The following is a 23,451-nucleotide window of genomic DNA, read 5'->3' as shown; positions in this document are numbered from 1 at the left end:
AGCATGAATGAGCTGGCATTAGATGCTCGTAGTGTGCAAATGTGCCTGGTTATTTTTTTATTTCTTAATTCCTTACCCCTTCCTTTCTTCCCTTGCTCTTTCTTCCACTTTTTTTTTTTTTTTGGCGACAGATGAAAAAAAGGGAAAAAAACCTTTTCATGCTTTCTTTCTCTTTTTTTGATGGGGGAAAAATGCCGAGGCACCTGAAAACAGCCAAGCGTGGAAAGATGAAAAACCCCTTCAACGTAATTAGATGATTAAGTACCTTTTAAGCCTGGGACCTAACAGATTGGTTATCTGGAGTTGCTCTTTTTACATTCCAAGCTTTTCTTCTCTACTTACCACCTTCCCTCCTACCTTTTATACCTCCCCCCCAATCCCTCCGCCATCCTCCCCGCACAAAGCCGAAATCCCTTTCAAGGCTCTGAACAAGATACTGTTCATCTCACACAGCAAAAGAAACACGTACACACCGAATAAGACTTAATCCTTTATCCCATCAATTCAAGCCAGCCTAGCCACCGTGAGCTGGATATGCCAGCAATATCGGCATGGAAACTGCAGGGAAAAATGGATCTTGGGGTGGAGGGGGGTAGGAAACAGTGGGATAGGCATTTTCCTCTTCCTCCTCCCCAAGGGCCAAATGAGATGTAAGACCTAGTATTAATCTTTTTAATGTACAGTAGGCCCTTGGTATCCACTAGAGTTGAGTTCCAGGAAACCCCGCTAGGGTACCAAAAACCATGGATGCTGAACTCTCATTATATACAGTGGAATAGTAAAATATAAAATCAAGGTTTACTATTTGGAATGTGTGTGTGTGTGTGTATTTGGAATACAGTGGGCCCTTGATAAGCCCTGGGGTTTGGTTCCAGGACCCTCCATGGATGTCAAAATCCATGGATGATGAATTCCCATTAAATCCAATGGCACAGTGAAATGGTGTTCTCAGTGGCATCATTAGGGGGTGTGGGAGGTGTGGACCACACCAGGTGACACCTTAAGAGTGACACCACTGCTTCTCAAGCATCTGCCTTTGGGCAGGAATGGCATTTCACCTGTATCCCATTAAATTGCTGAAGCGATGGTGTGAGTGGGGTCAGGCTGAGTGGGAGAAGAAAGGAGAGGCCCTAGGTTTTTTAAAAAAATTAAATTACATTTTTAAATTTAAAAAAATGTTTTAATTTTTAAAATTATTTTAAACTTTCTTGAAAAACATCACCTTTTACCAAATTTTCACTTCAATCACATGAAATGATATACATGTAAATGTACTGAGGTTGTGCGTATGATATTGTAATTTAATGCTATAATTTTAATGTAGCAAGTTGTTTTATCATCCACCTCAACATTAGGAGGAACCTCCTGACAGTAAGAGTTGTGACAGCAGAACAAACTCCCTCGGAGAGTGGTGGAGTTTCCTTCCTTGGAGGTTTTTAAGCAGAGACTGGATGGCCATCTGTTGGGGATGCTTTGATTGAGAGTTCCTGCATGGCAGAATGGGATTAGACTGGATGGCCCTTTGGGTCTCTTCCAACTCTATGACTCTATGATTCTCTATGTCACAACTATTACCATTACTGTCAGTGATATGCAGGAATTATTAGAAAAAAGCCACTAAAGATGCTGTATAGTGTGGGATGGAAAGAGGTCAATGCGGGGATGACAGCATGATCACCAGGTGATGACAACCTCAGTGGTGCTTTCCATCCCACTGGATGTCCCTTATATAAAATAGCAAAATCAAGGTTTGCTATTTAGGATTTATATCTTCTTGGAACATTTTCAAGCTGTGGATGCTTGAATCCATGGATAAAATATCTGTAGATGTGGATGGCTGACTGTATTTTCAGGCTGTGGATAGTTGAGTCTGTGGATAAAGAATCCATGGAGATAGAGGGCTGACTGTACATCCATTTTGTCCATGGGGTGAAAGAAAGCAGGATAGGAAGTGAAATGTTCACACAACACCCAGAATACAGCTGGGGGCTTAACATTTGCAATTGGACTTTTTTACCACCTTGTGCAGGGAGGTTTCCAAGACCTCCTTGTGCAAGGGTTTCCCTAGGTTGTGCAACAGTCTGCAGCACTCCTGGAAAGCTACATGGACATAACAACCGAACTCCCTTCACCAGTTTGCAGGCCTCAGATCCCTCTGCAATTTTACTGAGTTACGCAGATGTACAAAGCTATATTGGAACCAGGATTCACAGAGTTAAAGTTCCAGGATTTGGGGATATGCGTTTGTTTGTTTGTTTGTTTGCTGCCTTTCTCCTGGAAAAGGACCCAAAGTGGCTCACAGATAAAATTGGTTAAAAACTTTACAATAAAAATATAAAAATGGTTGTAATTACAGTGAATCCATGGAACCCACTGGGGTTTGATGTCCAGGATCTTCTGTGGATATCAAAATCCATGGATGCTCAAGTTCCATTATATACAATGGCATTTTAAATTGGCATCCCTTATATAAAACTGCAAAATCAAGGTTTGTTTTTTGGAATTTATATGTTTTTAAAAATATTTTCAAGGTTGAAACCATGGATAAGGAATCCATGGACACAGAGAGCTGACTGTACAACTCCCAGTAGTCATGCTGGCTCAGGGATTCTGGACTAATAGTCCAGAAAGTAACTTTTCCATGAATTGCTACAGTCATTATTTCACTAGAACAATTGGTTTTCATGCTCATAGCCTTGGTTTCTAGTTTAGCCTTTTAAAGATCTGTCAAAGGTGCTGAACTATTTTTCTCAAATGGGTTCAGCACACTGGTTAGTTCTTAAAGTCCAAGTTAAAACCAGGAACAGATTCACTGTCCTACCTACATAAGAGTCACCATTCACTAGTGGTTTCGAATGGGAAGTCTGGCAATGGGGATTATGGGTTACTTAAAGCATTGCTTTAAATACTGCTTATGGAAGTTAGAGCTTTCTTTATGCTTATTGGTACATTACAAATATAATGGAAGTCAATGCAATGCTACGTGATTTAATGCACTAACAGTCTCCTCCTCCTCTACTACTCCTACTCCAGAGTACTTGGAGGACCACCTCTCCCCATATAATCCGCCCCGCACTCTCAGGTCAGGTGGGAGACAACTTTTGAGAGTTCCCAATGTGAAATATGCGGTGTCTGCGCATAGGGCTTTCTCTGCTTCGGCCCCGCAGACTTGGAACTCTCTCCCTGACAAGCTCCGCTCGGCCCCCTCCCTGGAGTCTTTTAAGAAAAACCTCAAGACTTATCTCTTTCGCCAAGCTTTCCCCCATGTGTCCTAATGCCATCCTTCTCCTTGTGTATTGTGTGTATTGTAATGGTTGGAACTGCTTCCACTGCGTTTTTACTGGTTTTAATTATTAGGAGTGAATGATGGATTTTATAATTTTGTATTGTATTGTTTTAATATGGGGGGACTTTGATTGTGTAATTTTGTATTTTTATTATTCTGTAAACCGCCGTGATCGAAGGAATGGCGGTAAGTGGTACCCCGGGATACGAAATACCCAGGTTACGAAATTTCCGGGATACGAAAAAATCCCATAGGAAATAATTGTTCCGGGTTACGAATGTTTTTTCGGGTTACGAAAAAATTTTTGGTGCTTTTTTCGGCTTTTTCGCACGAAATCGCGGCTTTTCCCCATTAGCGCCTATGGCATTTCGGCTTGCGAATGCTTTTCGGGTTACGAAAGCGGCGGCGGAACGAATTAATTTCGTAACCCGAGGCACCACTGTATAAATAAAATCTCATTCATTCATTCATTCATTCATTCCTCTTCATCTTTTTTGGTTAAGAAAGTATGAATTACACATGAAACATGGTTCTGGCTTTCTCTATTTGCACACTCCCTACTTTTTCTAGCTCTATATAACCACAATGCCTTCTACAAAGCACCTCTGCTAAGTGTATTTCAAACCATCAGGCGCAGTTTTCAAAAGCCGATCGGGAAGTGAAATTATGCGTCAAGGTGAAGCATTCCTGTCACAAATCATCCCACCATATTGCCAGCCTGTTTTGATTGCGTTCAACGCCAGGAGCATAAATATCCTTGCTTTATTGCCAAGCTGAAGTTTTTAACAATATGGAAAACATGGCTTTTTGAAGTTTGGGCTATGAGCAACCACTGAAAATTGGGATCTTTTAATCAGGACAATCAAACTCAATGTGGTGTATGTGGTTTTGAGTGCTGGACTAGGACACTGGGAGATCAGGGTTTGAATCTCTGCTCAGCTATGGAAACCGACTGGGTGACCTTGGGCAAGTCATAAGACTTTAGCACATGGGGAAAATCGGGGGTTTAAACAGTGATTATCCCATGAAAATCACGCAATTGCAATTAACATTTTTACACAAGGTTGCGATTAAAGTGCCATTATCCCAGGAATAAACAGGCAATAAACAGCAACAAATCCAGTAAATGGTTTGTTGCTGTTTATTTCCTGTTTACTGCTTGTTTATTCCTGGGATAATGTCTTTAATCGTGATGTGTGTGAAAATGTTTAATTGCAATTGCGCAATTTTCACAGGGTAATCACCGTTTAAAGCCCCGATTTTCCCTTGTGATAAAGTCCATAGTCATTGCTCGTTGATTTGCATGCAAACTATCTGATTCTTGCAGTTGTCTTCTGGGGCCAGGAAATGAAAAGACATCCAGTACATGCATTTTCATTCACAGTCCTAGAGACTACAAATTGAATACTCAGTGAGCTCTCATCTTCCTCTGTCTCACCCATCCCCTTTCACGTCTTTTGCCTCCGTTAGATGCATGTACTTAAGGACCCTTCAGAAGATTTCTGTCTTTTATAAAAAAAAAAACCCTTCCTACCTCTGGCAGCTTGACCCGTCCTTCCAGGAAATGGCAATTACGGGGGTCATGAGTACAAACATGGCGATATTTGCACCAGTGGCATCGGTAAGGACTTTCCACACAGGACAGGCATCTGAACAACAACAAAAAAAGTATATTAGAGAGGAAAATTGAGAGACCAGATAAGAAAAGTGTTGAAAATTTCCAGGTACATGTTTTTATTTATTTACTAACTAAAGAGTACTTGATGTTTCCCAGTCCATATCTGATATCCCAGAAGGAGTTTGGGATATCGGGGTAGTGGGGTATGTTTGAGTCTCTTGCTTTCTTGTGCCCCCCTTTTGCCTCTGATATCTTAGCAGTAGTGCCACAGAGAGCCTTCTTCCATTTTCTTGCCCATAAAAAGAATAATTTCTCATCCACTTCTCCCCAAGGCTTGAGGTGGGGTACAACACAGATTAAAACACATAAAAACCATTTAAACACCAACACATAAACAAAGGACACACTAAAATCACCCAAACTTAAAATGAAAAATAAAGCAATATACAATTCATAGTTTAAAAAACTGGGTAGGCCTGCCGGAAGAGACAGGTTTTCAATATTCTCTTAAATTCAGAAAGCATGGTTAAATGTCAAATCTCTCCCGGCAGGTCATTCCACAGTCTAAGGGTGTCCCATGAAAATGTCCTCTGGGTAACAGTTGCCAGTCTAGTCCTATCAGAAAGAAGATTTGAGTGTATGGGGTGGATTATATGGGAGAAGGCGATCCTTTAGGTAACCTGGATCCAAACCATGTAGGCCTTCAAAGGTAGTAGCCAACACTTTGTACTTTACCTGGAAACTAACTGGCAGCCAGTGGAGTGATTTTAATAGTGATGTGATATGCTCACCACTAAATGACCAGCCTGGATGCCATGTTTGGAACTAACTGAAGTTTCCGAACTTGGAACAAAGGTAACCCAATGTACAGCACATTGTAGAAGTCCAGTGCACACACTACCATCTTTAGGTCCTCCAACTCTAGGAATTGGTGCAGCTGGTATATCAGCCAAAGTTGATAATAAGCATTCCTGACCATTGTGTCTATCTCAGGTGACATTTGAAGAGATCGATCCAGGAGCACTCCCAAGCTGCAAACACAGTCTTTCAGGTACAGTGTAACCCCATCCATTACTGGTTGACACAACTGGTTAAAAACTCAGGAATCTCAGGCCTGTTACAGACTGCCAAAATAAAGCTGCTTCGGGTCTCTTTGGAGATATGCTATTTAAATGATGCATGCATCCTAAGAATCCAGAAGCTGCACCAAAGCTGCACTCCAGTGCTTAGGAATGGAGTGTGGCTTTGGCGCGACCTCCGGACTCTTAGGATGCATGCATCATTTAAATAGCATACCTCCAAAGAGACCCCGACAGCAGCTTTATTTTGGCAGTCTGTAACAGGCCTCAGTCTTTTCCTGTTTTCCCAATCCATTCTCTGCTGCAGGAAGCTAATAGAGACCTCTCTCCTATTTTCTCATTGATCATTTTACTAATCATGTTTCACACTTCCTTTATTTTCCCATCTTGCTTTCCTGCCTCAAGAATAGCAGAAGAAATGCTTCAGTCTTTTAGTGCTGCCTAGGTCTGTGAATGATACCCACCCCACAATGGGGTCCATAGAGCCTTCTGTTTTCCCATCCTTCTCATTCATGCGCCATCTCGAATGATATCCTGATAGGAAGGCAGGCTACAGATGTAGATGAAGACTGTGTAACAGGTGAGAATTGTGTGGTAGTGGAGTGTGGATTTGCACATGGGTGGTGATTGATTGGAGTGAGAAGAGAGTGGTGTTGTGGCTATAGTCAACACAAAAGCAAAGGAGACCCACATATGTTCTCAGGCTCTCAAGAATTAAATTTCTGTTTGGAAATCCACAATGCAAAGTCCAGTTTCTGAGAGAATAGCCTGAATCAACATATGCTTCCTTCAGAGTGGACCAAACACAGCTCTGGATGTCTAGATTTTGTTGACCTACAGTTCCCATGATGAGTCTCAGACTGCATGGCCAATGGTCAGGGATGATGATGGGAGTTCATATCTGGGATCTTGAGGGTGTTAGGTTATTACCCTTGTAGTAGATGAATGTGAACTTACGAATTGTGGACACTGCAGTTGTAGAATACAAAGCTGGTGCTAGCAAAAGTCATGCCTGTTTCTTTGGATTTCAGCTGAAGCTGGACAATATGATGGTCTCCTAGAAGGAAGAGAAAGACTGGGTCAGTTCATTTGTCACTGCAAAGTTCCCTGAAGTTACCCATTTTTGTGTTTGTGCACAAGACACAATTTTCATGAAAAAGTTCCCAAAATGTGAAGAATGATTGAAAAAATTACAAAAACTCTTAAAACCCACTGAGCAATTCTGAGATTTTGACCCCCCTCTCCCTCCAATTTATATGAGTGTGAATAAATTATTCACTTCAGGAGTCTGCAAGCAAGTTTCCACCTCTCCAAAAATAAATAAATACATTTTAAAAAACCCACAGAGCCAATTTCAGCTCTCCATCATCAACCTTAAAGCAATGGGAGAAAAAATTGTTTCAATTGTTCTTCAGCATGAATATGCCTGATGAACATTTCTCCAACTAATACAGGTACGAGAATGTAATTATTCTTCTATTTTTATACTTCTTTCAAATTTACAGAGCAGTTCTTTGCTTGTTTGTTTTAAAGAAGGCTTCAAAATGAATACATTAGAGGTAACAGTATATCGATACATAAATATATTAGGGAAAGTTGTGTAGAAATGTATGTATGTTATGGAAGTGAGCATATCAGTTTGTGTACTTGTTTGTGTACTGCAACTCTACACTCATGTAGTTATGGGGTTGTTGTATTACACAATACTTTGACTGAATACTGACACTGTGCTAACTGAACATGCCTCTGCTTCTTGTCTCCTTATACAATGGTGAATAATGTACAAGGGCTATTTCTGCAATCTCAGTGAATTCAGTAAGACATTGAAAGTGCTGCTAAATACTTCTGCATCAACCTGGAATGTGCAATTGTATGGCTGATATCCCTTTCATTATTCCTAACTAAAGTAGATCCATTCAATCCATTGTTGACTTGTAAGTCAACTCATAGGTAGATCTTACTGATTCAATAGCTCTACACTTGTAGGAAGACTGGGAAACAGTTATAGAGAATACATCCCTTGAACAGAGGCCAAAGGAATACATCTATATGTGTGTTTACCTAGATGCAATGAAATGCAAAAATATAGGGTGGGTAACACCTGGCTTGAAAGCAGTGTATGTGAAATGGATTTAGGGGACTGAGAAGACTGCAAACAAAACATGAGTCAACAATGTGATACTGCAGCCAAAATACCCATAAAATTCTGGCCTGCATCAACAGGAGTTTAGTGTCTCAGTAGAGAGAAGTATTAGTGATACTCTATTCTATTTTAACCAGACCTCATCTGCAATATTGTGTCCAGCTCTGTGCACCACAGTTCAAAAAAGGTTATTGACAAGCTGAAACATGTCCAGAGAAGGACAACCAAGATGTTCAAGAGTCTGGAAATCAAGCCTTAAGAGGAACGATTTTGGGAGTTGGGTGTGTTTAGCCTGGAGAAGAGAAAATGGAGACGTGACGTGATAGCTATCTTTAAATATCGGAAGGGATGCCATGCAGAAGATGGAACAAGCTTGTTTCCTGCTGCTCCAGAGGCTATAAGATGAAACAGTATACAGTCGGCCCTTCTTATATACGGATTTTTTATACACGGATTCAAGCATACACGGTTTGAAAATGTTCCAAAAAAGTATAATTTACCTTGATGTTCCATTTTTTGTTAGGGACACCATTTTGCTATGTCATTATATGTAATGGGACTTGAGCATACACGGATTTTGTTATACACGGGGGATCTTGGAACCAAACCCCAGCGTATAACAAGGGTCCACTGTATTGAAATTACAAGAAAAGAGATTCCCCCTAAACATAGGGAAGAACAAATTTACTGTGAGAGCACTTTGACAGTCAAATAGATTGGGTCAGAGGGTGGTGGACTCTGTTTCTCTGGAGATTTTTAAATAAAGTTGGGCATCTTTCAAGCATTGTTTACTAGTATATATAAACTAGATGGCCCTGTGGTCCCTTCTAGCTCTCTCATTCTATGCCACCAAATGGGTTGCACCCCTATCTATCTATCTATCTATCTATCTAAACATATTTTTATAAGATTTTTTGTTTTAACAAAACCTTAAAGTTTACAAAGAAGTAAATGTAATGAAATCTAAAAATAAAAATGCTCCATGAAAATGAACATTAATTAAAATTTAAAATAACTGACAATACTCATAGTCAGGAAAATAACCAATGTCTGGGTTAACAAACATGTCTTTAGTTGTTACAGAAACTCACATGCTAGGAGCCCTCCTAGTCAGAATGAAATATTGATTTCTAATTTCCTGTTTCTCAGTTCTTGATTTTTCCTCCCCAAATAAGGAAAAAGTGTGCACATGTTCATGCAGAGCAAAATGGACAGGAAAACATGAAGAGATTTACAAAAATTTGCAAGCAGAAATGGGAGGGGAACAAAGCTGGGTAAAAGAAGTAAATGTTATAGAAAACAAAAACTAATATTTCAATCTTTCCCCTAAGGCTGTCTGTCCCCCCTTTTAATTCTAGCCACCCATTCTATCAGAAATGTGCCACACTTTTATTCCCCATGTCTCCTCCTTCCTACCCAACAGCCTGGATGATGGTTGGTGACAGTAATTGCAAGGATTTCCAAAGGAAACGTGCCCATGTTTAATGTAAAACTTTGACCCCCTTTGCCCTCCTCCACCTCTATTATCTTCTTCCTCACCTGAGACAGTCATTAATCAATCATGCTAAAGGGAACTTGACAACAAGTCATCCCTGCCACTGTATGTGCACATACTCATTCCAGCGTACATTTCTCTATCCACGGGATACTCATCTGCCCATCAGCCACTGATGACTTTGACAGCTCCGTTAAATGCTTCCCATTTAATGGCACCCCCTGCCCTTGCTTGGGGACATGAAGGATGAAGAGATGAGGGATAATAGCATGTGACCGTTTCCTCTTGAACTTCAAAAGTGGACAAGAAGAGGAGGTTTTCAGCATGGACTCAGCACATCTAAGAAAGTTCTCCTCTACCTTATCACAGTCTCCAACTAGAAATACTTTCTTGACTTTGTTAAGGATCGCTCTTAGGCCATGTCTGCATGGGCCAAAAGGACGATTCCCCCCTCCCCCCATTCTGGTGACATTCCATTTGGATGATGCACGGCCCAAACTCAGATGGCATCTGGCACATTCAGCACCAGAACTGGGGTATAACACACTTAAAAAGTAAAAGGTAAAGGTTTCCCCTTGGCATGAACGTCAAGTTGTAACTGACTGTAACAGGTGGTGCTCATCTCTGTTACTAAGCTGAAGAGCCAACATTGTCCAAAGATGAATCTGGTGTTCATGTGGCCAGCATGACTGTATGGAACACTGATGTTTATCAGACAAGGGAAATTGGAAGTATAATCCAATGGCAATCTGAACGCAATCATAGGGTTTAATGTATGGATTCTAAAATACTGCCAGGTATAGATGTGTTGTTTTTTTACCCGTTCCCCCATGCTTGACCTGTCTCTTTTGAGGCTGGGTATCCCTCCTCACAACTATTCAGCTATTAATCTCCTCAGATCCAGAAGATCTGGGATGATGTCTTTTCCTTCTTGTTGGCAGTGTCAGGAATGAAGCTTACTGTTTAGCTGGCTAGTTGCCCCTGCCCTCCCTTCACCACCACCACCACCTGAGCAGTGAATGGCCATCCAGAGGGATGTCTAGCCAAATAATAGATACGTGGTTCAGGGAGGGAAATGTAGAGGATGGAAGAGCTGAATTCTTCCATCCACCATAACCAAAAAGATTACATATGCCACTAGCAAGGAGCCCTGGTGGTGCAGTGGTTTAATGCCTGTACTGCAGCCACTCACTCAAAACCACAAAGTTGTGAGTTCAAGACCAGCAAAAGGGCTCAAGCTTGATTCAGGCTTGCATCCTTCCGAGGAGGTGGCTAAAATGAGTATCCAGATTGTTGGGGGCAAATTAGCTTACAGTTGTAAACCGCTTAGACACTGCTTAGGCGGTATGAAGCGGTATATAAATGAAGCTTGTTTTGTTTGTGTCCACAAGTTCCTCCTCTTATTTGTTTTTTTTTTAACAATATGCACCAATTTCTAGCCAAAATTTTGGTTTTTGCTTAAAAGTCAGAGGTTTCTTTGTGTAAACAATTTTTTTGGCAAGAAATACAAAAAATGACATTGCAGCTGTGTCAGTTGGGTTTGTCCCCTTGTTCCATCCATTATGAGCTTTGCACTAATGTCCATAGACTATCATCATTGTGGGTTGTTGTTGTTGTTGTGTGCCTTCAAGCCATTTCTGACTTATGGCAACCCTAAGGTGAACCTATCATAGGGTTTTCTTGGCAAGAAGTTTGTCTTTGCCTTTCTCTGAACCCGAGAGTGTGTGACTTGTCCAAGGTCACCCAGTGGAGTTCCATGGCTGAGCTGGGATTTGAATCCTGGTCTCCATAGTCCAACGCTTAACTCAGTACACCATGCTGGGTCTCTACTGCTTATAAGTCACCAAGAAATCCTTGCCTTCAGGAAACAACTTGAAGGGTTGTTCTCTCTCAGAGAGTAATCCAACTATAACTTTGGGACTTACCATTCTCTGTGATGATCTTTGGCACCTCCTTGGCTGCCGGGGATTGGCACTTAATCTGGTTCCCTATCACCAGGCCGTCCATTTCCGACAAGTCCCCAAAACTGCAGTTGACACCATCCGACAGCTCTGGAACATTGTAGGTCTCCAAAACCAGCTGCAGAAGAAAAGAGAAGAAGCAGAAGCAGAGACGGATGATGAACGGAGTATGGCAGCTGAGGGGAGAATTAAACTGGAGGAGCTAGACAAAATGCCTCTTGCTTGAGAGAGACCTCCTTCGACAGAAAGCAGCAACTGGGGCAGAGGGGTTGGGATGCAGATGGAAGCCCGAAGTGGCGCATGGGGATGCAGGGACTTCCCCTGTTGCTGCAGAGATAGCACCGTGCTGGGGAGGGTTTACCTGGAGGGCGGGCAAGGTGTGGTGATGTGCTCTGCCTTACTCATGCAAAGTGGGCAATCTTTGGAATACACTGTGAAGACTCAAGGCTTGCCAGCACAAGGACATTTCTGAGGAAGGTGACTAGTTACTCACAAGAGGCACTCTGTGGACTACAGAGAAACTGTAATGCTCCAGTCTAACTCTCTACGCCTCCTCTCCTAGTTTCACCAGCAGAGAGAGCTCTCTGTCATCAACAAGGCCCTGTGTGTAGAGGAGTCTAGTTATGGACATGGTTCAGCCACACACACACACACATTAGTGAAGATAAATTGCAAAGATGTTGCTTCTTCTAGCAGCAATTGGTTCATTCTATGATTCTATGGCATGTTTTCCATAAGTGGAACAGGTCCCACAAGTCTTTGGTACACCATGCGTGGGTTGCAGATGCTAATTACATTTTTTCCCAAGCAACCCTTGAAATCGCTACATCTATGCTTGTACCACCACTGTTTTTAAAAAAACGGATGAGACCTAGTTACCAAAGGGAGGTTTACATCCCCAGGACAAAAGGAAAGCTACTTTATTCCAAAACTGAATAGCCATAGTGTCATGACCTTTTTCTGGGACTGTTGGTTGCAGGTAGAAGGCTGTGCAGCCAAAGATCAATCAAAATTTTGATGCCATAATAATAATAAAAACAAAACAGATGGAAAATGCAATTGACAAGACAGTTGAGCATGGCTGGGAATGGGGTGATTCTCTGAAGTATGGATACTAAAAATGCAAGCACATTATAGCAGTCCAAATTCAAGGAAGGTGCAGTCCCACTCCTTCACTTGTGCTTAGCATAAGGATGTAAATCATTGATCATTTCACTATTTCATGCAAGGATTAATAATTATGGTACTTTTCTCTTTTCTTATGACTCTAACATAATCATATTTTTTGTCCTCCTGCATGATTTTAATACCTTTGCCTGGTAAAGATGTCAGTGGAGCTTCAAAGGTTTGCATTGTGTATTTTGTGCATTTTAGTTGGCCAAACAAAAGCATCACTCATGTGTGGATTTTGGATTTTATTGCATTTCTCTTCTCAGGGAGGGAAAACAAATATTCCTATGCAATATTCTCTCCATATTCAAACAATCTTAAAATATTGCTGAGGAGACAATGGGTTGGCTGGACAGGATGGAGTGATGTGCAATTGGGCATGCTGTTTTTAGGATATACTGTGTATCTTAAGCATGTTCATTTCGTTAATTTTAATCTGTTAAATACAGTGTTTTAATGAAATATCTAGCTAAATGCCTTTTATACTTTTGTAGTCCCTATCATTTTAGATGATCTGTTCTAATTTATGTTGCTTAGCCACTTTGGGTTCCAAGTGGGAGGAAAGCAGGATATAAATCAAACAAATAAATGATATATAAATAATTATTCTGCCAAGGAAAGGCATGTGCACATTTTTGTGCAAAAGCAATGTTTTTGTGCCAGGAGCAGGGTTTTTTTTCCCCTGTGAAAGGAATCTCATTTTGTGCACAGAAAAGTGTGTGTGTGTGTGTGTGTGTGTGTGTGTGTGTGTGCATAAAAGTGTGTTTTCTCCTGCAGAATAACTTCTCCACAATACTTCAGGACATTTAAATTCCAAAAGAAATTGCACCAGAATTTTTGTAGGCATACTAATCTTCCCAAAGGTTTTTCTTGATTCTCAAGAAACCCATGTTTTTGACCGGGGAATACATAATAATGAATATTCTTTCCATCTTTAGTTTGGCATGGCTCAAACTGAGTCCTCCACCTACTTACAATCTGAATTTCCCCCCTAGTTTCTCCTTGGAAACTTTCCCCATGGAGAACTGACAGGGGGCATTAGGTGATATGTTTTGCTACAATGGACATAACATGTAGTAAGTTTATGTAGTAAGCTTTTTGTGACTCCTGTTTACTCCACAGAATGGCCAGATTGGGGCTGTGGCTTGCAGTTGACACGGCCCTGATCTGGTGCTAAAAGGGGTGGTCTGTACAGCCCTTGAGTCTCCTAGACCCCTTTCACCTGCATTGTTGTCAAGCCATGTGTTCCCCATCTGAGCCTTTCACTTTTTCTGCCTAAGTGTAGCACCTTACATTTCCCCCTGTTTATATTTATTCAGGACAGAGTTAGACTGATTCCACTATTTTTCCCTATGTGATAGAATCATAGAAACATGGAGTTGGAAGGAAGCTCAAAGGCCATCCTGTCCAATCCCATTTTGCCATGCAGGAAGACACAATCCAAGGACCTGCAACAGATGACCATCCAGCATCTGTTTAAAGACCTCCAAAGGAGGAGACTCCACCACACTCCAAGGGAGTGTGCACCACTGTCCAATAGCTCTTAGTGAAGATTTTCACACAACATTGTTATATCGTTTCTTTATCGTCCCAAAGTGTAGTGGAATCGTCTTAACAGATAGACGATTCCAAAAGATTTTCACGAGGCTTAGTGTTCTTAAATCATTGCTAAATCGTTCTTAAATCATTGCTGTGTCCAGTGTGTGAATGTAACTGTTTTGAAATTGTTTTGTAATCATTTATTGCTGAATTCTGATATATCAACGTTTTAAGAACACTAACAGCCTCATGTGAAAATCTTTTGGAATCGTCTATCTGTCAAGACGATTCCACTACACTTTGGGACGACAAAGGAATGATATAACGATGTTGTGTGAAAATCTTCACTGTCAGGAAATTCTTCCTACTGCCTGGGTGGAATCTCTTTTCTTCTAGTTTGAACCCATTGCTCCATGTCCCAGTCTCTGCAGCTGCAGAAGACAAATGTGTTCCATACTTAATATAACATCCCTTCAAATATTTAAACATGGTCATCATGTCAACTCTTAACCTTTTCTTCTCCGGGCCAAACATACCCAGTTTCCTAAGCTTCTTCTCATAGGGCACGGTTTCCAGACCTTTCACCATTTTGGTTGCCTTCCACTGGACACACTCCAAGTTGTTAATATTCCCTCTTGAATTCTGGTGCCCAGAACTGGACACAGTATTCCAGGTGAAGGCTGACCAAAGAGAATAGAGTGGTACTATTACTTCCCTTGATCTAGACACTATACTTCTATTGGATACAAGAAGCGATCCCAATACCTCCTTGCACAATAGTTTGGGAACCCTGTGCAACAGTTTGCCAGAAACCCTACCCAAAAGCCAACTGACTAGTTATAGGATGCACTGGGAAATCTCTGTTGCCCCAATGCCCATCTTGTACCATTGCCTTCCACATAAGCATGCTGGAGCCCTTTGACACTGCACAATGTTATAGTGCTATGATTCCACATTACTGATATAGTGAGAACTGATATATACAAACTGATGGGGAAATAATACAATTAATTTTGTATCTAGACAACAGAAAGTGATGAGCAGAACTGATAAGGATGTAGAAAGAACATGGAGAGAGAAGCAATAATGAGATGTAATTAAAAAGGACATCTAAAATCAACTTTGAGATGAAAGGAAGTTAAATGAGGAGAATTTATTTGAGTCCTTTTCCTTATTTTTTTTCTCTTTTCTTTGTTGTTTACTAAGACTGATAGTTTGGCTGTTGTTTATGTCTGTCTTTTTAGAGATATAGATAATTATGTTTGTGGCTTTTTGTTAATGTTTGTGTTAATGAACATGATTTTTAAAAACGGTAATGGCAAAAAAATACGACAAAGCATACAAATTCTTCCTAGGGAATTCTAGTGGGGAACTAGAACTCACTCTCCTTCAACAGCAAATCCCAAGATTCCACAGGATACTGCCAAGGGATTTATTGTGTAATCATAATGCTATAACAGTGTGAAGAGGTAGCTTTTTGTTGGTTTTTTGGGCTATGTGGCTATGTTCTAGAAGAGTTTCTTCCTGACGTTTCACCAGTGTGAAGGGGATACTAGTGAGACTTGGATCCTTCCTATAGGATTTCATAGCCTTAATCAGTGAGACAGAATGCAATAGTGGGTTGAATGTTACACCGGGACTCTGGGAGACTAGGGTTTGATTCCCTGTTTGGCCCTGGAAAGTCACAGAGTGAGTTTGGGCAAGTCACACAATCTCAGCCTCAGAACCCCCTTCAGAACAAATTGTGCCCAGAAACCCCTGTGATAGGTTCACTATAGGGTTGTCATAAGTCAGAAATATCTTGAAGACACATGATAACAAATAACAAAGCCTCCATCAGCAGCTGGACAGTGTCATAACTACTCACAGCAAGAGCGCATAGGACATGATAGCTTGGGAATAGTGTGAGTTGCAGTCCAATTAGAGAAACATTTCCAAGCTCTGAGGGTAGCCTGATCCTCAAAGGAGGCTGTTGAGATGCTCACTGAGAAGACAGTTCGACAAATGTCTCTGTTGTTCACTCTGGGTTAGCAGGCCTCTTGTCTGTGGTTCAACATGGGCAAAGAGGAAAGCATTTGGCATGCATATATAGGAGCAATGGGTTTAGAATAGGAGGATTATGACTAGGGGTTAGATGGGAAAGCCCTGGGGACTGTATTAAGCCCTGAGGCCATAGGTTGCCAAGTGGAAATGGTGAGCCAGGAAAGGAGAGCTTTGGGGTTGTACAGATTGGTGGCATCCAGCGATCTCTTCTTGCCCTGGAAGCAGACTGTGGCAACCGCATGCTGCGGCCTGCGCATGGAGCAAAAAGAAGCTCTGAAAAGGGGTGCCTTTTTGCATCATAGAAGGGGCATCATAAGTAGCGTGGCACAACACAGTGCGGCATTATGACGCCCCTTGTGCACAGCGCTGTTTGGGCACTGTGCATGAGATATGTCATCATGGTGCATGCTGTCTGGATAGGCATGTGCCATGATGGCACCCCAGCAGAGAAAGAAGGGCTTGGAGCATGTGAACACTCAGCCCTACTGCAGCCCTACCGCACAGGCAGGCTGGCATAAACTGCCGGTCTGTTGAGTCCCCTTTGACTTCATTTTATTTTTTAGTAAATGGTCCATTATTTTGAAATGAGAAAATGCTGAAAACAGGACTGGTTTCAGGTCTACCACCTGTGCTTTGCTCAGCTATCTTACAAAGGCAACATTCATTTTGAATGCCCACTGACACAATACACTTAGGTAAACCTAAAACACCTTTCATTAATGGGTAAAAAAAGCAAGCATTTTTCTGGCTCCTTTGGTTCCTCAGTGGGGAAGCCATAGACAATTTTGCTGGAGAGAACAGTGTAGCCTCCAACAAAAGGCTCTTCTGCCTTTACAGGCTGCCTTTGCAGGTTGCCCAAGAGGAGGCCTGGAGGCAGGGCAGCACTGAATGGAAGACAGCAGAGGAAAATCGGAGAGGTAGAACTGCCCTTCAGATGTGAGCCAGAGAACTGGGAAATGTCACTTAAATAGCTTGTGACAGCCAGGGAAGGAGTTTTTGATCTTGTTTCATCAAGAGACAGGTAACCGAAGTGAAGATGAAGAGGACAGAAGAATTAGAGCAGATTAGGACAGTCTGCAAAACAAAGCCACAGAAATCTGGACAGCATCTCTTTTGGGACAGAATGGTGAGGACAGAGCTCGGTAAGTTATAAAAGGAAAGAGGAATGAGATCCAGTTCTCAGACCCTCAAAGTAGTTAGTTACTATTATAATTACTATTTTTGAAAGCATGTGTTTCCTTTCTTGTTACTGAGAAGGAAATAAATAGATACGTCTATAAAAAGCATCAAAATCCTACATATCTTTGGTTCACAGTACAGAATATATCCAGAACTTTATGGTAATTTTTTGACATGTGCAACTACCTCATCCCACACCATATGGCCGTTCTATGTCTGTGGAGCACAGGGATAGACTGGGAAAGTGTCTGGCTCATGTCACCATAGCAGTGATGTCTTCAAGTCTTTTGCTCCGAGTCTCAAGTCAATTCTCAAGATAAACCTCAAGTCCTTGCAAAATACTTTTAAGCTAAGTCTCAAGTCAAGTCTCTGAGCTGGGAGCTTACTATAACGGGAAAAAGGGAGGCGATGGTGAGGTGTGTATGTGTGTGTGTTTCAATAATTAGAAGTTTAAGAAGATGTGCACAAAGATAGGTTACAAAATTAAATTTTCATAGTGAAGTTCAACAAAGCTTTATTTAACCAAAGCTGTGTTGTCAATAAAATTTATCAAGATTGTCAGTGGGTGACAGCTTTGGGAGTTAGGAGGACAAAAATGGATTTCTCCTGCACTCTACTCCCCAGTTGGAGGCTTTTGTGTCAATGGGAGACAGTAGTCTCCTGATTTGGGAGTTAGGAGGATGCTGAATCCTTCGATTCTTCCTGCATCCCACTCTTAAAGTTGAATGCTCTTCATTGAATGTGTCAATGGAGGGCTAACTGTACAAGTTGCAAGTTGAGTCGATTCAGTGTGTCATTTATTGCAGAGGTTGAGTCCAAGTCGAGTCATTGAAGTGACTTGACTCCAACTTGAGTCCAAGTCAATTGACTCAAGTCTACAGCCCTGTCCCATAGCCAGACACAAACAGATCCCATCATCTGCTGAGGTTGACTGAGACACCCTGGAGGTCTCAAAGGATGATGCCACTATTTTGCATCAGGTCACAGGGAGATAGCCAGATGCTTCTCAGAGTTTTCCCCACTCTCCTGGACACAAAATAACTTTGAGAGGGGGCGACAATGGTGCTATGGTAATTCTGGGAGATTCAATTTGGTCAGTGTAGAGGGAGCAAGGGAATACCAACCTCTGCATTGATCAAAAATTGACATATGCAGGCATAGGGCAACTTACATTTGAGAATATTACTAACAGGATGCCAGCCCTAAAATTAACAAGGACACCTCCTCAGTCTATAGTAACCAAGAACAAGTGGAAATACAGATTGTTAGGGCTTATTATGTTACAATTCTAATGTAACAGAGTTATGCATCAGGAACATTAGCCTTCCTGGTAGCTGTTCCTGCCCTCTGAAATGCTTTTCCATAAGAAGCAAGGCTGGTCCCCCCTTTGCTTTCCTTTAGTCAGCAAGCAAAAACAGCTCTATTCAGACAGGCATTTGATGTATAATCATAGGTTTGTTACATAGGGTGGATACCATGGTTTTAGTGTAGTTTTAATGTCTGTAATTTTATATTGTTTTTAGAATGTATTTTAATTACATAAAGTATTATGTTTCTAGATTTTATTTGTGAGCCACCCTGGGTCCCTTCGGGGAGAAAGGTGGGATAGAATGAATGAATGAATGAATGAATGAATGAATGAATGAATGAATGAATATCAGTGTGCAACATTTCTTCTGCATATACTGTAGGTCCAGGAATCCTCAAGGATGCATATTGTGTGAGAAACTCATTAAAAGGAATGTAAATTTTGCTTGTACTTAAAAAAAATCACACAGATGCAGAAATGGGATAGAGTGGACTAATGAAAGGACACATGCAAAACTGACGTGGACTGGATACCGAATTATGCATATGTGTCTATTAGAGAGTCTTGAAGTTGAAGGAATGTTCAATAATCCATTTAATTTGTGTGTTCCTGCATGGAAGGGGATTGGACTTGCTGGCTCTTGAGGTCCCTTCCAAATCTATGGGTCTATGACTGTATGACAGTGGTGGCACTGAGGGGGACAGGCCAAGGGTGTCAATGGAGATTATCACACACAGACGAGATAGGGACGGGATCGCTCACCTGTTCTTATCCCATCATTAACCCATCCATGACTGTGAAAGCGTGAAAAGGCTTTCAAATCATGGCACCAACCCCACCATTAACCCATCATTAAAGTGGCATTGCAATAACGCAAACTTCCATTAATGCAAAATGCCAGCCAATGTCACTTTAATGATGGGTTAATGTACAGGTTAATGATGGGATCTGCATATTGTCATCTGAAAGTCATTTGCACAATTGTGGTCAATCATGCTTTTTGAACAACTTAGTGACTGGATCTGCATGAAGTCATCTGAAAGTCCTTTCCACAATCGCACGGGAAGGACAGGACAGGAATGGGACAAGGATGGGATAACCCCTGTGTCATAATCTCCAATGTGACTTTAGCCCAGCCAGTCCATGCACACAACCATGCTCTGTCATAACAGATCTGTGTGGTTACCATTGTGGTCAGTCTGGGGCCTGCCCAGGGCATAATTAAATGGACACTGTAGACACAACCCTACCCTCTTTTTTCAGGCAGAGTTTTAGACCCAGATTTGGTTTCACCAACAGCACTTGTAGGCTGGAGTCCTCTTGGTTAGATCCCTAGTACAGTGCAAAACATGGCCCTAAGTCATTTTGCTAGTCATGACTCTAATATAAAAAATCCAAAATCCAAAACACTTCTGGTGCCAAGCATTTTGGATAAGGGAGACTCAGCCTGTATAAGCAACAAATCTGTTCACCGCTTTGAAGCCCCAGGCTTATGTGAAACTCTCTAGAAGGGCCTACTAAAGACAAGATAACTTTTTTAATGCTATTGGACAACTATGTTTCTCTGTGTCTCCGACTGTTGCAGTGACTAGGGATGGCATCTCTCCTCTAAATGCCTGCTTGGAGTCGGTAATGGGCTGGATGAGGGAAAACAAACTCAGCCTGAATCCAGAGAAAACGGAAGTACTAGTGATAGGTCCCCCAGGCCCGGGTAGTGAAATTTGTCCACCTGTCCAGAACAGGGTCACGCTCCCCCTGAAGGACTCAGTTCGCAGCTTGGGAGTGCTTCCGGACTCGTCGCTCCAATTGACATCTCAAGTGGATGCGACGGTCAGAAGCGCCTGTTATCAGCTTCGGCTGATATGCCAGCTGCAACCCTATTCGGGCCGGGGGGACCTTGAAACGGTGGTACATGCTCTGGTAACCTCTCGATTGGATTTCTGCAATGCGCTGTACATGGGGCAACCCTTGTACCAAACCCAGAAGCTTCAATTAATGCAGAATATGGCAGCAAGATTGGTCGCTAGATGTTCCAGGACCGACCATATAACACCTGTTCGGCAAGATCTTCATTGGCTGCCCATTCGCTTCCGGGCACAATACAAGGTGTTGGTTATTACCTATAAAGCCCTAAATGGCTTGGGCCCAGGCTACTTGGAGGACCGCCTCTCCCCATATAATCCGCCCCACATACTCAGGTCAGCTGGGAAGAACTTGTTGAGGATTCCAACCGCGAGATATGCGTCAACCTCGCAAAGGGCCTTCTCCATCTCGGCCCCTAAAATTTGGAACACTCTTCCCGATGAGCTCCGTTCCATCACTTCCCTGGATTTGTTCAAAAAGAAGCTTAAAATCTTTTTTTTTTTCCCACTAGGCTTTCCCCATGTCCCTTGATACTATGTGGCTTCCCCCTATATGTACTGGCATCATGGATTAACAATTCAGCTGGCTTTGATTTGGGTTAATTGGTTTTATTTGTTTAATGTAATGTTTTAATATAGTGTTATTGCTATGTTTTTATTGACATTTTTATTCTGTTGTTGTTTTTATTGCATTTTCTGTACACTGCTTTGATCATCATGGAAAAGCGGTATAAAAATAAATTTTTATTATTTTTATTATATTATTGTTAATGTTTAGTCAAGAAACGGTGCTGACAAGGACTCTAAAAACTATCTGTCTGATGGCAGGGGACATACCAACTATAGCTTTCTATATGAGATCTATATTTACTAAACAAAATCTCAAAGGATTATAGAGGGCCAACCCTGTGTACAGTTAGATTGCCTCCACACTGCAGAAATAATCCAGTTTGACACCAACTGCCATGGCTCAGTGCTTTGGAATTCTGTGAACTGTAGTTTTTTGAGCTATATAGCCTTCTCTGTCAAAGAGCTCTGGTGCCACAACCTACTACAAATCTCAGGAGTCCATAAGTGGATTATTTTTGCAGTGCTGATACAGTTGTAGTTTAAAAAAATCATTGTGTATTCATAGGATCTTTATAGGATCGAGCTGTTGGCCATTCATTCAAAACTGACCTGTTGTACCATCAAGTGAATGATACACATCCATAACAAGTTAGATACTTTGGTTAAGGTAACATGGGATAGAATGGGGGGAGGCAGACATTGTGATGTGCAATGGAGGAACAACTCTGGGGATTAAAAACAAGGTTGCCACCCTTACCATCACACTATACTGGGAGACCGAGATGTTGTTGGGGTGCACCGTGAGGCGGACACATTGCTTCATCTCCGAAGCAAACCTCCGGGGTTCACTGGACCGTTCACATTGTTCTTTCCTTGTGCACCTGAAAGAAAGAATTAAGATGGGTAAAACCAGAAACAAAACGGGTTTGAAAAGTTAATGCAACCAAAAAGAGAAAGAGGAGTTTCTGCCTATTCAACTTTTGTTAGGTCAAAACTAAAAAGCAGACTTAGGTTATCATTTAGGTCAAGTGTCTCCACTCCAAAACCCTCTTGATCTACTGGACTACAAATACCATCACCCCAGATTACAAGACCACGTAGTCTGGGAATGATAGTATTGTAGTCCATCATATCTAGGGAGTGCTGGATGGTAGAAGGTTGATTTACATTTTTGTGAGTCCAAAAGGGAGCCTTTTTAGGGAAAAGGTTCAGGTTTGAGCAGACCTCCAAGTGAAAAGTTCTCCAAAGCTGAGGAGCAGCCACCAAGCATGCCTCTGTATGTTTCCAGGCTGACTATACCTGACATAAATTTAGACATCACTCTCATTGGATGACTGATATTTCCCGTAGAAGGAGGCAATTATGGCTTTCATCTCCTAACCCACATGCTTAGTGAGACACAGGGTTAATATAAAAGGACAACTCCAACAGTTAGCTAATTATCATCCATTAAGCTAATGTAACAAACCTTCAAAGGGTGGCTTCAATTGATTCTCCTGATACCAGCTGCAGTATTGCCCCACATTATAAAACCACTCTGAAGCTCTAATATGAAAGTTAAGTGATTCACCCTCTTCCAAACTTCGAAGTTTTGCTTTCGAAGTAATAGGAACATCATCTCTGAATCGTAGGAGGAATACCAAAGGTAGCCAGCCAGGTGCATAACATAGATGCAAATCCAAAAGGTCAACAGCAAAATCTGAGGGTGATAGGCAGTGGAGGCATTAACAGTAAATGTTTGGTCTGTTCAGGTCCCCAGGCTTGCAAATCCAGGGACAGCACAATAAAGAAGAATAGAAATCAACTCAGCAGGGGAAAAGATGGCACCTTGAGACTGCCGTTTCTCTATGCACAAGGAGCATTCTATACTTGCAGTTTGCCCACCTCAGACCCACAAGTGGAGCAGGTCCTGTATAATAATATTAAGATGTATAATAATAATAAGATCTCAAGATTCCCTGAGATTAAGCGGAATAATAATAATAATAATAATAATAATAATAATAATAATAATAAATCAGTTTGAGTTGGTGAGTACCGAGGATGTGGACAAGATCCCCGGAAGTGTTCGGAAAACGACCTGCTCTCTTGATCCCTGTCCCTCATGGCTAGCGGCCCAGGGGGGACCGGCGGTAACGTCATTGTTACGCCGGATAATTAATACATCTTTGAGGGATGGGCAATTTCCATCGGATCT

The 23,451-nt window shown here is 41.7% G+C and overlaps 1 protein-coding gene across 2 annotated transcripts in view; it reads right to left on the bottom strand.

Moving 5' to 3' along the window:
• The window catches only part of PLXNA4 (plexin A4), a 611,693-nt gene that overhangs the window by 130,082 nt on the left and 458,160 nt on the right, over window positions 1–23,451 (bottom strand). For both annotated transcript variants that reach the window (XM_042470005.1, XM_042470006.1), the window contains exons 6-9: window positions 22,012–22,135; window positions 11,547–11,700; window positions 6,941–7,040; window positions 4,821–4,935 (exon numbers count right to left, since the gene is read on the bottom strand). In XM_042470005.1, coding sequence (XP_042325939.1) covers window positions 4,821–4,935; window positions 6,941–7,040; window positions 11,547–11,700; window positions 22,012–22,135 — 493 coding nt within the window. The remainder of the gene's footprint in view (window positions 1–4,820; window positions 4,936–6,940; window positions 7,041–11,546; window positions 11,701–22,011; window positions 22,136–23,451) is intronic.

This window comes from Sceloporus undulatus, chromosome 5 (genome assembly GCF_019175285.1).
Source record: "Sceloporus undulatus isolate JIND9_A2432 ecotype Alabama chromosome 5, SceUnd_v1.1, whole genome shotgun sequence".
In the NCBI taxonomy this organism is placed as follows: Eukaryota; Metazoa; Chordata; class Lepidosauria; order Squamata; family Phrynosomatidae; genus Sceloporus; species Sceloporus undulatus.
This window is presented reverse-complemented; position numbering and strand designations above follow the sequence as displayed.